We start from the raw sequence: 15,519 nt of genomic DNA, 5'->3' as shown, positions 1-15,519 counted from the left end.
ATCCTAGTTTCCATAGTCAATGGCAGATTATTTACAACAATATGTGATAGAGACAGAAGGCACATAAAACATGAGAGAATAAAAAAGCAAGAATCTCCCCTACCTTTTCTTGTCGAAAATAATACCCACTCAGAAAAGAGAAGCAATATTCATCTTTTGTATATGTGTATGTGTTAGCAAAAGGCTTACAAATGTATACATATGATCTTACATTTTTCAAAGTGCTTTCACAGTCAGTTTTTCACCTGGGCAACTACCACCCTGTCAAAAGCTTCCAAAATCTCTTGCCAGGATTATTGCAATAGCCCTTTTCGCCTCTTAGTACATTATTTATTTTGTGTATTATCTTTCTCCTCAAAAAATAACCTCTGTGAGGGCAGAAACATGACTGTGTCCTGCTTATACCTCACTGATTTTCCTTAGTCAAACCACCACAAGAGAGTCTGACATACAGCAGCCACTAAATTTGTACATACCGAATTGAAAGAATGAAAGCTACAGACGAAAGGCTAGAAGATACTGCAGGCATAATTTCTGGTCTCTGGTGTATCAAACCTTCTCCTAGACAGTCAATCAAACACTAATCCAGGAGCTGCTATGAAGAAATTATGATAGATACAGTTAAGGTTCCAAATCAGTTCATTTTAAATAAAACAGATTATCTGGGTGGGCCTGACCTAATCATGAGTCTTTAACTCTGAGTCTAGAGATTAGGGACAAGAAGTCAGAAATTCAAAGCACAAGAAGAAATCGATGCACGACTGCTCACTTGAAAATGAAGGGGGCCATGTGACAAGGCATGTGGACAGGGTCTAGGAACTAAGAATAGCTCTTAGCTGACAGCCAGCAAGAAAACGAGGACTTCAGTCCTACAACCACAAGAAACTGAATTCTGACAACAGCAAAGCTCATTTTTCTCCAGAGCCAGAAGATGAGAACTTAGCCAATACATGGATTTCACCCTAAGAACCCCACACCGCCATGCTGGACTTAACCCTGTGCAACTGCAAGCTAGTAGGTGGGTTGCAACTAAATTTGTGATCTGTTATACAGCAGTAGCAAAATAATGGAGGGACCTGTCATAATGAGGACAGTGTTAAAATCACATACCACACAAGGCTTTAAGATTTACAATCAAATTCATCAGAATTAGAATAAAAGTTCCAATCAGAATTAGATCCAATAGAATTGCATAATGATTAGCTTAGTGACAAAATTTTAGAATAAAAGGTAAAAAGTTTAACTGGGGTCCTTTTGGGCAAAACTTCAATGAGTACAGAAATGAGGACAAGAATTAAAACCATTACTACTTTATTTATTCCAGTAAGTGAAACTGAGGAAGGTATGCAGCATCTACTGAAATATACACACTAAATATAGAGTATAATCCATTTTTTTAATAAATACCCCCTAAATGTTACACTTTTGTTTTTCTATTTGTTACTTAGATTTTTCTATCTTTTCCCTTGTGACCCTTTATGTCAGGTGCCAGCTGGCCATCAATGTGTCTTTTACAGTTCTGTCCCCCACCCCCCAACACACACAGTTACTTCCAGGTGCTGAAACCTGAGGAAATAACTAACCAAACAGAGTAACATTATAACCAAAGCAGATTCTAGAAAGACCCCCAGGACCTAAAATTTTACCACAATGATTTCAGTTTTTCAGCGTCCTCTTTTTTTTTTCCTTTCTGATTCTCAGATCTGTTCAACACATGATAAATGAATTATTAGTTACTGTATAGTCACTTCTCATTATTTGTGGATTCCTTATTTGTGAATTCACCTACTCACTAAAATTTATTTCCAGCACCAAAATCAATACTCGCAGCACCTCATAATCATTCCCAGACATGTTCCGAGTGGCAAAAGATCTGAGTTACCCAATGCACACTCTCCCAACTAAGGTCAAACAAGGGACACTCTGCCTTCTTGGTTTAACTCTATTATACTAGAAACAAATGTCCTTTTCACCGTCTATGTAGTGCCACACCTTTTATACTTTTGTGGTTTCTGCTGGTGATCTTGCTGTCTAAAATGATCCCCAAGCAGAGTGCTGAAGTGATGTCTAATGTTTCTAAGGGCAAGAAGGCTGTGACGTGCCTTACAGAGGAAATATGCATCGGGCTCGGGCAGTGATGCCCCCTTTCCAAAGGAATTTCAAAGAAGTTCCCTGAGCCCCAGGGGAATTTCAGTCCCTCCTTCCGTGCTCACCCGGCTTGAAAAGTTCTAATGAAGAGGCCAGGCCGCTACACTCCTGCAGCAAAGGGAGTACCTAGAGCTGGTGAAACCTGAGACTGGGAGTGCCTCCTCTACGGGAAGCATTTCTGAGTTCGAAGAACCTACACAAAGACTTATGTGGGAAAGTCTCTTAGAACATGTTCATTTTTCTCTGGCTAAACCTGAGTCAAAACCTTAGTTTCCTCAAGAGTCTGCCATATGCCATCAGGCAGATCCTGAGAAAGACTGTGAAAACTCTCTGGCTTCCCTGTGGCAAGACTCACTCAAAATAGTGATCCTTTCTGTCTAGACTTTATTTCAAGCTTCATTCAGCCATGAGTTATAGTGCTACAGCTGTAAGTTCAATGCTAATGAATAAACTATATATATATATATATATATATATATACACATACACACACATATATAAGCTAAATATATATATAAAAACTGAATATCTATATATATATAAACTAAATATATATATATAAAATACAGCGCCTGTAAACAGAAACACATATAAAGTAAGGTTATGTACTGATTGAGAGGAAAATGTTATGACCAAAGACACGGAGGAATCTAACTCTGTACTTCCCTAGGAGCAATGGCTCAGTATTCACTAGGGCAGTGTTCATGCCAACTTTATAAAACGTAACTATTGTGAATAACAGAATCAATTATCTATAAACCCAAAACACATTAGAAATAGAAATACTTCTCACAGTTTTAGGGCAGTAAAGTAGCTAGTTCCTGCACCAAATCCTTAAAATTACCATATGGTCATGGGGTGGGGGTGGGGGGGCGGAACTTAGAATCACTAAAGACCAAATATGGAGAGATACCGACAATTTCCATACTAATTATATGGTAACGTTTCATGAAATAAGGTTTCTCCTTATCCAAAACTAAAATAATAGAACTAAGTTATATATCCTGAGAATCCTCTTAAGTGTTCTGAAATAGGTAGGTCAGGTAGTACTTTATTATTAAAATAAGTTACAAAGGTAAGTAATTTTTTTCTGTCATATTAATATTACTGGCAATAATTATTTTCTCAGTGATCTATGACAATAATATTGCCACTTTACATAAAGCACATTACATGTTAGAAAGTGTTTCTGGATAATTCTTTTTTATTCTCATAACTGCAATTTGCAGTTTTGGTTACTATATTTTTCATTTCTATTTCAGTTTTTTTTTTTTAATCGTTTCCGATTCCCTGCCAAAATTTCTGATATTGATTTTCATCTCCTTTTTTCCTTTAACACACTAGGGACACTTATTTTAAAACCTATATCTAAAATTCTATTATCTGTCAACTCTGTTATTTTTGGTAGATATCAATACGGAAAACTAAAAAAAACTAGATGCGTAGCATATTATCTTCCTCTAGAAGAGGTGTACCTGCTGCAGGCCCATGACTAGTGATACTACCACTTCTTGATATATATTTTTTAAGATTTTATTTATTTACTTGAAAGAGAGTGAGAGAAAGCACAGAGGGAGAGGGAGAAGCCGACTCCTCACTGAGCAAAGAGCCCGACACAGGACTTGATCCCGGGACTCCAGGATCATGACCTGAGCTGAAGGCAGACGCTCAATCCACTGAGCCACCCAGGTCCCCCACTTCTTGATTAATCAAATTTGAAGTACTGAGATAATATGAAATTGGGCTTTAGTCCCTATAAGGGTCAGAGTATCTCTGGTTCACCTTTATTCCTCAAACATAGCTTCAGGGTCCTAACCCAGAGTACGGAATCTGCTACCCTACCACATTCCAGGCTCTGATTTCTGACCTTTATCTTCTGGCCTCAAGAGTCCGTCAGAAGTGCTGTTCAGCTTTTCAGTATCTTAACCACTTCTTTAGGAATCAAAAGAAACCCAGTGGAAAAGGGGCCCTAAAAGTGGTTCCCCTTTCGGTTCCTGTATTTTCCTCAATCTTGGTCCCATCACTCTTTACTTCTTTGTTACCGATACACTGCACCTTCAAAAAAAATTTTTTTTTCCTATTTCAACCTCCTTGGTAGGACAGTTGGTCAAAATTAATTTTTATTATTATATTTTTCATTTAAAGAAGTTTTATTTGGTTCTTTTTTCCAAATCTGTTAGATCACTTTTTAAAGATTCCTATTCCTTACAAATACCTTTTATTTCTTTAAATACGGTATGTTAATTACTTTAATTTCGGTATCTTTTAGTACTTTTAATTCCCATACCTAACATTTCTGCAGGTTTCTGCTATCCTTCCTTCCTAGTTCTTACTAAAAGTACCTTGTTTCCTGGTACAGTTGGTTACCTTTGTGTGTGTGAATAATGATTTAAGGAGACTACCTGAAGCCTCGGGAAAAGGTAACTATCTCCAGAGAAGATCTGCACTTGCTTCTATTGAGAACCTTACGAGCACTATACATCCAGAACCACTTAAAACTAAAATCACACCATAAGGTTTCCTCAGTAGCCAAGTATTAAGAATCTGATTACGAAATATAAACAAATAACAATACATAGCTGAAACCTCTCAGGGATGGGTATTCTTCCTTTTCTCCCCCTTTACTCAGTGCCAACGCAACTCTTCCCACAGTACCCCGAGACAGGGATTCCTTTTGTTTTATACTTATGCTGAGTATGAATCAATTTCAGGTCCCAGCTTTCATAAACATTTTGTGGGCATCTTTTAAAAATTCAGCCCTTTTAGTAATTTTCAGAATATGGTTTGGAAAAAAAGAAGGGTTGGAATTAGTATTATAGACCTAGCTCACATTCACTAGGAGTATAAAACTACTTGCTATATATCTACATATTAAAACTATATCCATTCCATCTCATATGGCAGTTTCTTTTTTTTTTTTTTTAAGATTTATTTATTTGACAGAGATAGAGACAGCCAGCGAGAGAGGGAACACAAGCAGGGGGAGTGGGAGAGGAAGAAGCAGGCTCATAGCGGAGGAGCCTGATGTGGGGCTCGATCCCATAACGCCGGGATCACGCCCTGAGCCGAAGGCAGACGCTTAACCACTGTGCCACCCAGGCGCCCCTCATATGGCAGTTTCTGACAAAACTAAGTGAAAACTGAAATTACTTTCAATTGTATTTTTCTGGCAAGACCGCTGTTCTTTGAGATTGGCTACATGGAACCCCAGTTATATCTGACTTGTAATTACAATGAAGATAAACAGATTCATGTTACCCATTTTCATGATAACTTAGTCTCTTTTAAATCATAAAAACTTTAAGTAACTTCTACTCTAGGACTTACCACATTGAATATTAATTGATTCAAGATATTTCTTGGCTCATTAAGAGGAAAGACAACAGTTAGTTCACTGCTATAAAGTTTGGCACCTCATGGGTGCTTACTAAGTAATTTTTCAATGAATAAGCAAATAAATAAGTAAAAACACATTAAGTACTACTGCCTTAAGAATACTGTTCCACAACATATAAAGAAAATTTCACAGTAAAGAGGTTACCACAGTTTCAGTAATAATAAAAAAATTATATATAATTCATTGGTAAAACATAAAAACCAACTAAGTAAAAACAAACACCAAGTTTGAGAGCTCAATTTAAGTAAAATGAAAAAGTGAATAAGAAAAACATGATTAAAAACACAATGTATTCAACCTCAGGGAGCAGTAGGTGGGGGGCATGCACCAACAACATACACAATGTAAGCCCACCAACATATGCAACACGGCTTGAAGATAAACAGGTAAATGCAAATTAAGAGCATAGTGAGTTACAATGAAAGATCTAAAAGACTGGCGAAACCTAAAAATCAGCCATAGAAGCGAAGGGGAGAATGCAATGCACAGTAACTTTCATATGCTGTCAGTGAGAGTAAATTATACAGCCATTTTGTAAAACAGTTTTGCATGACCTGAACATACACATAACCCTATGATCCACCAACCCTGCTCCAAAATATATATCCTAAAGAAAATCTTGTACATGTGTACCAAGACACAACATACAAAATTGTTCATAGCAGCCTATTCATAATAGCAAAAAACCATAAAAAACTGAAAAGCCTATCAATTGCAAAATGGATAAATACATTTTGGCATACTTACACACTGGAATACTACACAGTAGTGAAAATTAAGAAACTACAATTATACTCAGCAACATTAAGAAATACCATAATGTAAAGCAAAAGAAAAGCAGATCAAGATTTATAAAGAGTGACTCAATTTAGATTTATATAAAGTCAAAGCCAGATAAAACTTAAATCACAGCACATAACACCGTAAGAAAATGCTTAACAAAGCATGAAATCGTAGTTACTGCGGTGGAATTAGAGGACAAATATAAGATATGCCTCACAAGAGGCTTCAAAAGGTTGTGGACACTTCATACTTCTAAAGACAGCTGATGAATAAATAGGTATTTTATTATTCCTTATACATACATAAAAAGTATGAATATATATTCTTTGGATGTATATTTTGCAATGGAACTTTTTTTTTAAGATTTTATTTATTTATTTGAGAGAGAGCACGAGCATAGGCACACACACACACACACGAGCTATGGGAGGGGACGAGGGAGAAAGAAAGGGAGAAGCAGACTCCCTGCTGAGCACAGAGCCTGACTCCAGGCTTAATCTCAACACCATGAGATCATGACCTGAGCAAAAATCAAGAGTCAGACGCTTAACCGACTAAGCCACCCAGGTGCCCCTGCAATAGAACATTTAGTCACCAGGTGATCCAAAAAGGTATGCAAACAGTTTAATATATATATATATATTAAATTAATTAATATTAATATATATTATATATATAAATATATATATATATGAATGGAAAAGTAAGTATAGAGATTAGGCTTCCAAAAATTACACTAGAATAAAAAATAAGTTTCACTTACCCATCTGCTTTACCTATCAGAGCATTCATTTCCTCAAGGACATGGACACAGTAAGTTTTAATGCCTAAAGTATATAACTGAAAGAATGACTATTTTTAAATTCAAATGACTTCAGACACCACTTGTCAAGGAAAGAATTTAGTTCATGGTCTTGACATCAGCTAAATATACCACTTTAGTAAAATAACAAACTGCATTAAGTTTATTTTCCCTAAAAGGCAGTCATTGAGTCACTGAATCAAAGTTCAACTTACTAACATTTCCTTAAACACTTACAGAATAACTGGAATTTAAGTACAATAGAAGTCACAACCTCTGCTCAGATCAGCACTCAGATCAGTTACCGCTCTAAACGGTAATGGTACCACAACCAGTTCTTTCCATTAACATTTTCCTCAAAAGGTATTAAGAAACTTAATTTTGCATCATTAGTAATGTGGAAAAAATACATATTAGATTTTAAATGCTCCCGTAGACAGGACAACCTGGGTGGTTCAATCAGTTAAGGACTTGATTCTTGAATCATCTCAGGTCATGATCTCGGGGTTGTGAGACTGAGCCCTGCAAGGATCTACTTGAGATTCTCTCTCTCACTCTCCCTCTGCTCATGTGCAGCATGAGCTCTCGAGCTCTCTCTCAAACAAAATCTTTAAAGATAAATAAATGCTCCAGTAGACAAAAGTAAAAAGTCTATGTTTCATCAAACTCCACACTGCATTTCCCTATGAAATAAACATTCTTCCAACACTTAAACAAAAAAAGGAAACAAAAATCCATCTCACAATTTCAAAGACTGAGTAAGTTACTAATGGATTCCAGATAACTGGTATCAATTAAATGCCTATTTAAATTTTGACTTCTAAATGGTATCAGGAGCTACAATCTTACCTGGGGAGGATAGTTGCTCTCTGAAGACCACCTTGAAGACTGGTCATTTGGTTTATCCACTAAAATGTTCCTGAAATAAAAGATAATTAAAATTATGAGTGAATATGAATATGCAAAAAAGGAATAACCTACCAGATGCTAAAATTATCATAAAGTTATATAATATTTGGAACTTGAACAAAAAGAGACAATAAAACAGAATAAGAAACACAAAGTCCTAGTATATATAAGATTTTAAAAATATGATAAAGGTAGCATTTCAAACAATGGAGAAAAGCAAGAAAAAATATACTTCTACTTCATACCAAGTGACAAAGTGAACAGTAGGTGTATTTAGAAATTAAAGGTAAGGGGCGCCTGGGTGGCACAGCGGTTAAGCGTCTGCCTTCGGCTCAGGGCGTGATCCCGGCGTTACGGGATCGAGCCCCACATCAGGCTCCTCTGCTGTGAGCCTGCTTCTTCCTCTCCCACTCCCCTTGCTTGTGTTCCCTCTCTCACTGGCTGTCTCTATCTCTGTCAAATAAATAAATAAAAAATCTTTAAAAAAAAAAAAAAAGAAAAAGAAAAAGAAATTAAAGGTAAAAAAAGAAAAGAAAATATCTAAGAATAAATAAAATACCATTTATACATATTAGATAAATTATTATATTGTACAATTATGTTATTATATATTACATATATGTAATACATGTATTATATGCAACATCATGTATGTATATGTATATGCATATAATCTATCTTTAGATTAAGAAGACTTTTTTTTTTTAAAGATTTATTTGAGAGAAAGAGTGTGAGCAGAGAGAGAAATAATCTTTTTTAAAGATTTATTTAAAAGAGAGAAAGAGGGAGAGGAAGAGACAAATTTTAGCAGACTCCACCCTGAGCACTGAGCCTGACACAGGGCTCAATCTCATGACACTGAGAGATCATGATCTGAGCCTAAAGCAAGAGTCAGATGCTTTATAGACTGTGCCACCCAAGGGCCCCTAGATTAAGAAGTCTTTAAAGCACAAGGTCAAAAGCAGAACGATGAGTGAAAAAAGGATGACATAAGCAACTTTGGAAGATACCCCAGTAGCACTGAGCACACCCAGCACCCAAGTCTTGGTTTCTACCTAGCATTCCCCAATAAAAGAAAACAGCAATTGTAGGGGAAATGGCTGGTCCTAGGATTGAATGAAGCAGGTAATTCAGAAGATAAGCCTGGAGAAAGATTAAGAAATGAGAGAGATAAATTAATTTGCCTAAATATACAGACACTTAAGAAGTGCTGAACTATTATTACCTTCAATGTACAGATTAAGAAATGAGAGTGATAGGGGCGCCTGGGTGGCACAGCAGTTAAGTGTCTGCCCTCTGCTCAGGGCGTGATCCCAGCGTTATGGGATCGAGCCCCACATCAGGCTCCTCTGCTATGAGCCTGCTTCTTCCTCTCCCACTCCCCCTGCTTGTGTTCCCTCTCTCGCTGGCTGTCTCTATCTCTGTCAAATAAATAAATAAAATCTTTAAAAAAAAAATTGAGAGTGATAAATTAATTTGCCTAAATATACATATACCTAAGAAGTTAGGATTTTAACCTGAGGCAGTCTGACTTCAAAGCCAATGCTCTTAATTACTATACTATCCAGCCTGAGAATTATTTCCACTTCTTGGAACTTATCCTAAAAAATAATCCAGAGGATGTAAATCATCCACAGTCATCACAGCACAGTTTATAATAGCAAATTGTAACCAACCTAAATGTGTCACAATCGGGAATAACACAAATTATTACATACTTGTGTTACAAAATACCATGTACTCGTATTCTACAAGCTAACTTTAATGTCACTGGAAAATGTTCACTACACAGTAACTGAAGAGAAAAAGTAGTTTATAGTATATACATGATGAATCAAGTGTTGTAAGTAATAATATTCATGCATGGAGAGACAGGCAAAGAGCATATACTAAATTGTCAATGCCACTTTCAATGATGAGATTACATGGACTTTTTCCTTTTTTGTACTTTTTTAGCTTTCTAAAATTAACACATATTACTTTAATAAATCAGTAAAAAAGGTGGATTTCTTTTTTTTTTTTTTTTTAGGATTTTTTAAATTTATTTACGTGACAGAGAGACAGCCANACAGCCAGCGAGAGAGGGAACACAGCAGGGGGAGTGGGAGAGGAAGAAGCAGGCTCCCAGCGGAGGAGCCCGATGTGGGACTCGATACCGGAACGCCGGGATCACGCCCTGAGCCGACGGCAGACGCCCAACGACTGCGTCACCCAGGCGCCCTAAGGTGGATTTCTTTTTAAAGATTCTATTTATTTATGAGAGGGAGAGAAAATCTCAAGTAGACTCCATGCTGAGCAACAGAACCCTACACAGGGCTCGCTCTCAAAATCCTGAGATCATGACATGATCCGAAAACTAAAGTTGGCTGCTCAACCAACTGAGCTCCCAGGTACCCCCCAAAAGTGTTTTAAGAATGAATTATAAAACACAAAATGAAGACAACCGTACATGAAAAAAAACTATAGTTAAAAGCTAAAGCTAGGGGCGCCTGGGTGGCACAGCGGTTGGGCGTCTGCCTTCGGCTCAGGGCGTGATCCCGGCGTTGTGGGATCGAGCCCCACATCAGGCTCCTCTGCTGTGAGCCTGCTTCTTCCTCTCCCACTCCCCCTGCTTGTGTTCCCTCTCTCGCTGGCTGTCTCTATCTCTGTCGAATAAATAAATAAAATTAAAAAATAATAATAATAATAAAAAAATAAAAGCTAAAGCTAAAAAACTAGGATTTTTAAAAAATCACTTTGACATGAATGTTACAAAGCATGAAAGAAAATCTCACATGTTATAACTATGATAAAGTCAGTCCACAAAAATCATTCATGAGGGAGCTAACCAGTCACAATATGAAAAGTGAGATGGACCACTAAATTGTCAAGGGGGCAAACAGTTGCAATACGTTGTGGTCCCGTGAATTTTGAAATGCCTATTAAACAAGCCTTTTGGAGAGTCAGCAGTTGGATATCTTAAGATAAAATTCAGGGGAAATGCCAGGACTGAAAAATACATGTATCTTTAGGGACATGAGTACCTCATAGCTAAAATATTTAAAGCCATGACACTGAATGGGATGACCTAAGGAATGAAATGGAGCTAGAGAAGCCAAAGGTCTCATTAAGCTCTGGGGGTCCATCATTTTGGGGGTCTAGATGAGAAAGGTTGAGTAAAGGAGACTAAAAAGGGACAAAGATGAAGAAAACAGAAACCCAGGAAGTGTGTATGCCAAGTGAAAATATTTTAAGGAAAGAAGTGAAAGACTGTAAAATGTTGCTGAGAAAATAGGGACTGGGTGGTATTCATCCTCATTATGCCTAACTCCAAGGCTAAATGCTGCTATACACAAAATGCTTAATAAATATTTGATAATGCTATGAACAAATAAATAGGTAGCACTACGAAGAAAAAATTAAAGTAGCTCCATCAAAGCCTAAGATACATTACTCATACTTATTACCTGTAACTTAAAGTTTATACTAAATTGAAATAAAAATAAATGAGAAATGGGGTGCCTGGCTGGCACAGTCGGTAGAGAATGCAACTTGACCTTGGGGTTGTGAGTTTGAGCCCCACATTAGGTATAGAGATTACTTAAAAAAAATCTTTTTTAGGGGCACCTGGGTGGCTCAGCCGTTAAGTGTCTGCCTTCAGCTCAGGTCATGATCCCAGGGTCCTGGGATCGAGCCCCGCACTGGGCTTCCTGCACAGCAGGAAGCCTCCTTCTTTCTCTCACACTCCCCTTGCTTGTGTTCCCTCTCTCGCTGTCTTTCTCTGTCAAATAAACAAATATAATCTTTAAAAAATATATCTTTTTTAAATAAATGAGAACTAAAATACAAACCAGAAATAAAGTGAGGTTAGCCTAAGGGGATGTGGACAGATGGAAGCTTGAAGATATTCCTGATAATCTCCAGTCCCACACTGGTCAGCTACTAGGTACGTCTCCTGACTCAGCAGGTGACAGACACCAGAATCAGAACTTTTAGAACCACGACAAAAGCTTGGTCATAGGAAAACCAAGAGATCCGTGGGCAGTTCTCTCCCCAAAAGAAACGCATCAACTGCATGAGCATTTCTGGGACAATCTGCTAGTCTCCTTAGCCCACAAAGAGCTTTAGAAAGAGCTAACCTGGTAGCCTTGGTTCCCTTTACCACTGAAGCTGAGATTGTACTTGTCCTCTTAGCTGAGGATATCCACATACTGAGAGGTGTCTCCTGGTAACCCACAGAGAACCAACAACATAGAAAAAGACTGCCGGTCTACCCACTATCTGAGACATGGAGAGCTTTACCCAAAGAGTACATAATACACTTTATATAGAAAAATAAATGCACAAAAAGAGTTACTACTCTTATAAAAAAGAAAAGTAAAAGAAGATCATGTTATCAGCTTTTAGAAACCCTTCAAGTCCGTATAATTAAAAACAGTAGGGAATGGCGCAGGTACAGAACTAGCTCAGAGAAACAAATACCCAGAAATTGGGCCCAGTGTAGACTAGAATTTAATATTTGATTAAGGGGATATTTTATTTCAGTGGGAAATGATAGTTATTAATTAAATGATGCTTATACAACTGAATTATCTGTTGGGAGAAAATAAGTTAACTTTTATCTAATACAAAATTAAGCCCAATTAACAATTTAAACATACATTCATATATAAAAATCTTAGGAAAAGTATTTAGGGGCCAAAATAGACAACCAAAAGTGCTGGAAAGATCTTTTTGCTAAGAAACACAGAAGCTATAAAAGAAAAGATAGCTATCTGATTACAAAAAACTTTTAAATTTTGTATTATGAAAAACACCTTAGAGAAAAACCAGAAACACACAACAGAAAAAAATGTTTGCAACTCATATGACTAATAAGGTATTCATATCTAAAATAGGCAAAATATTGTTTCACATTGAGAATAAGACAAACACAATGAAAAATAAGCAGAACGCATGTTACTGAAATAATTAAGATAGCCAGTAAACAGCAACAAAAATTTCTCTAAATCCCTGTATACTGCTTGCAGGGGAAAAAAATTAACAAGATAAGATTTTTCACCCATCAAACTGATTAAATTAGATCCCTCGTATCAGGACATCAGGTAGAAAAGGTAGACACGGAAAGTCAATGTGCAGCATCTATTAAAAACTTTCAAAGTACAGGGGCGCCTGGGTGGCTCAGTCGTTTGGGTGTCACACTCTTAGTTTTGGCTTGGGTCGTGGTCTTGGGATCATGAGATTGAACCCTATGTGAGCTCCATGCTCTGTGCAGAGTTGGCTTGGGATCTCATCCTTCCTCTTCCTTTGCCCCTCCCCCTGTTCTCGCTCTCTCTCTAAAAATAAAAAAATATATCTTTAAAAAAACCCACAAACTTTCAATGTACATGTTCTTTTGCTTAGCACTCTCATTTCAGAATCTATCCCATAAAAATAAAATCATTAAGTACATAAGGACATACACAGAGAGACTAGTACATATGAGTCTGTTTAATGCAGCATTTTTTATAGTACTAGAGAAAAGATTAAATTATAGAACATATAAACCATGGAAAAGTATATTGCTATTAAAGACCATTTTAGGTCTACATCAGCTAACCTGGAGACATTTCTGCAATGTAAGATACAAAGAAGCATGTATGAGTCTATTGTTACAAAAAAAAAAAAACCTATTATTTACATATTTATATACAATAAACGAGCATGTATGGTATGATCCAATTTATATCAAATAATATAAAGCAAGCACAAATACAATAAGCCTAAAATGAAGCGTAAGTACTATTAAGGGATTTTACTAATTTTCTATTTGTCATATTGTTCAGATTTTTGTAATACACATTATTGATACAAACAGTAAAAATAATTATCGTAAAAATACTACAGTTGAGATGGTGACAAACTTTCCTTATTTCTGGCAAACTGACTACACTAAGATCAGATGATCAAAAGAGGCTCAAATTCTCTTTCTTTTTTTAAAGACACAGGAGATGCAGAAGCAAATAAGAACTTATTGGCTCTTAAAATTTTTAAGTAATAGATAATTTCCCAAAGCTTTAAGTCGACTGTAGATAGTTTTTAATTCTCCCTCCCAGATGTTCCTTTCCTCAATACATTTCCACTCTCCTGCAAGGCAAATGAGAAACCAGTTCAGGGCAGTGAATACTAACACGGGCCCTTCACCAACAGTAACAGAGCCACTATGGAAGCATTCTATAAAACATGTCTTCTTCACTATTCTTCCTGGTGTACTTCCAAAGACCTTATAAAACCCAGTACTGGCATAATAATAGCTTTCCTTCTTCTAATTCTCAGGACTAAGCAAGAGACATTAACCTCTCACACTACACATGTCAAACACAAAACCAGTTCACTACCTCTGGTTTCTAACAGGGGGAATATCCCATCTACAGCCTCTGCTGAAGGAGCAATCCGAGACAGTGGTGTTTTATACCTGTGACTTTCCCTAACAACTATCTAAAAGACAGCTAATCTAGACTGGCTAGTGACCAATGATAGGAAATGTGATGGGCCAGTAAGAAAACTATAAGACAAAAAAATGTATAAGTAAACAGAACCACTGAAACAGCAAAAAGATATACAGAGTAAGAACGAGAGAGAGAAGAGAAAGAATAAGCCAGTCAGTAGTAAGATAAGAACATAGAAGACATAAAAAAGAAATGACTCCACATAGCAACAGAGAATAAAAACTGATGGCTTAAGTTCCAGCTGCCAGGAGGCTCTGTTTCTGCCAGTTGAAGGAATGTGACCCAACACCCTTCTAGATACTTAATGACTAATTTTAACATTTTCAATTGTCTGAAAAAAATAAATAAATGACAAACAAAGAAAAAAGTTACAGAAGACACAATTCAGTATAGAAACTATATAGATTAATCTACTAAGGGTAGGTATCTGGCATTCTAAAATGTATTTAAAATACAAAACAAATAATAACTGAGAACTGGTTAAGAGGAACTGATAAGGAAGATGGGCTGAGGACTAAAATGATTTCCCCTTTTCACCAGGTTTTCCAAAACATACATTTTCATTTTAAAACGTACATTTTCATTCCTACCAATGCAGAATGAAAACTGAAGGCAATAAAAATGAACCACATTAAGTCTCTCAGACACAGAATACAAAGACAAAGCTGTAACTGAATTCTTTAATTAGGACTATAGAAATTTATAGTGAAACACATGGACAAATGAAATATGTAATACAGTGTTAACTTTTTCCAAGTTATGTCTATTTTGCATATTTTTTTTTAAAGATTTTTATTTATTTGACAGAGATAGAGACAGGCAGCGAGAGAGGGAACACAAGCAGGGGGAGTGGGAGAGGAAGAAGCAGGCTCATAGCAGAGGAGCCTGATGTGGGGCTCGATCCCATAACGCCGGGATCACGCCCTGAGCCGAAGGCAGACGCTTAACCGCTGTGCCACCCAGGCGCCCCTATTTTGCATATTTTTTAATGTACTAAATATATACTACCAAAT

General features: G+C 36.7%; 1 protein-coding gene across 3 annotated transcripts in view; it reads right to left on the bottom strand.

Moving 5' to 3' along the window:
• The window catches only part of MKLN1 (muskelin 1), a 317,754-nt gene that overhangs the window by 116,595 nt on the left and 185,640 nt on the right, over nucleotides 1–15,519 (bottom strand). For all 3 annotated transcript variants that reach the window (XM_011230476.3, XM_034660164.1, XM_002913443.4), the window contains one exon: nucleotides 7,980–8,049. In XM_011230476.3, coding sequence (XP_011228778.1) covers nucleotides 7,980–8,049 — 70 coding nt within the window. The remainder of the gene's footprint in view (nucleotides 1–7,979; nucleotides 8,050–15,519) is intronic.

Source organism: Ailuropoda melanoleuca, chromosome 1, assembly GCF_002007445.2.
Source record: "Ailuropoda melanoleuca isolate Jingjing chromosome 1, ASM200744v2, whole genome shotgun sequence".
Classification (NCBI taxonomy): Eukaryota; Metazoa; Chordata; class Mammalia; order Carnivora; family Ursidae; genus Ailuropoda; species Ailuropoda melanoleuca.
The sequence above is the reverse complement of the archived record's forward strand: the minus strand, read 5'-3'. Positions and strand labels throughout refer to the sequence as shown.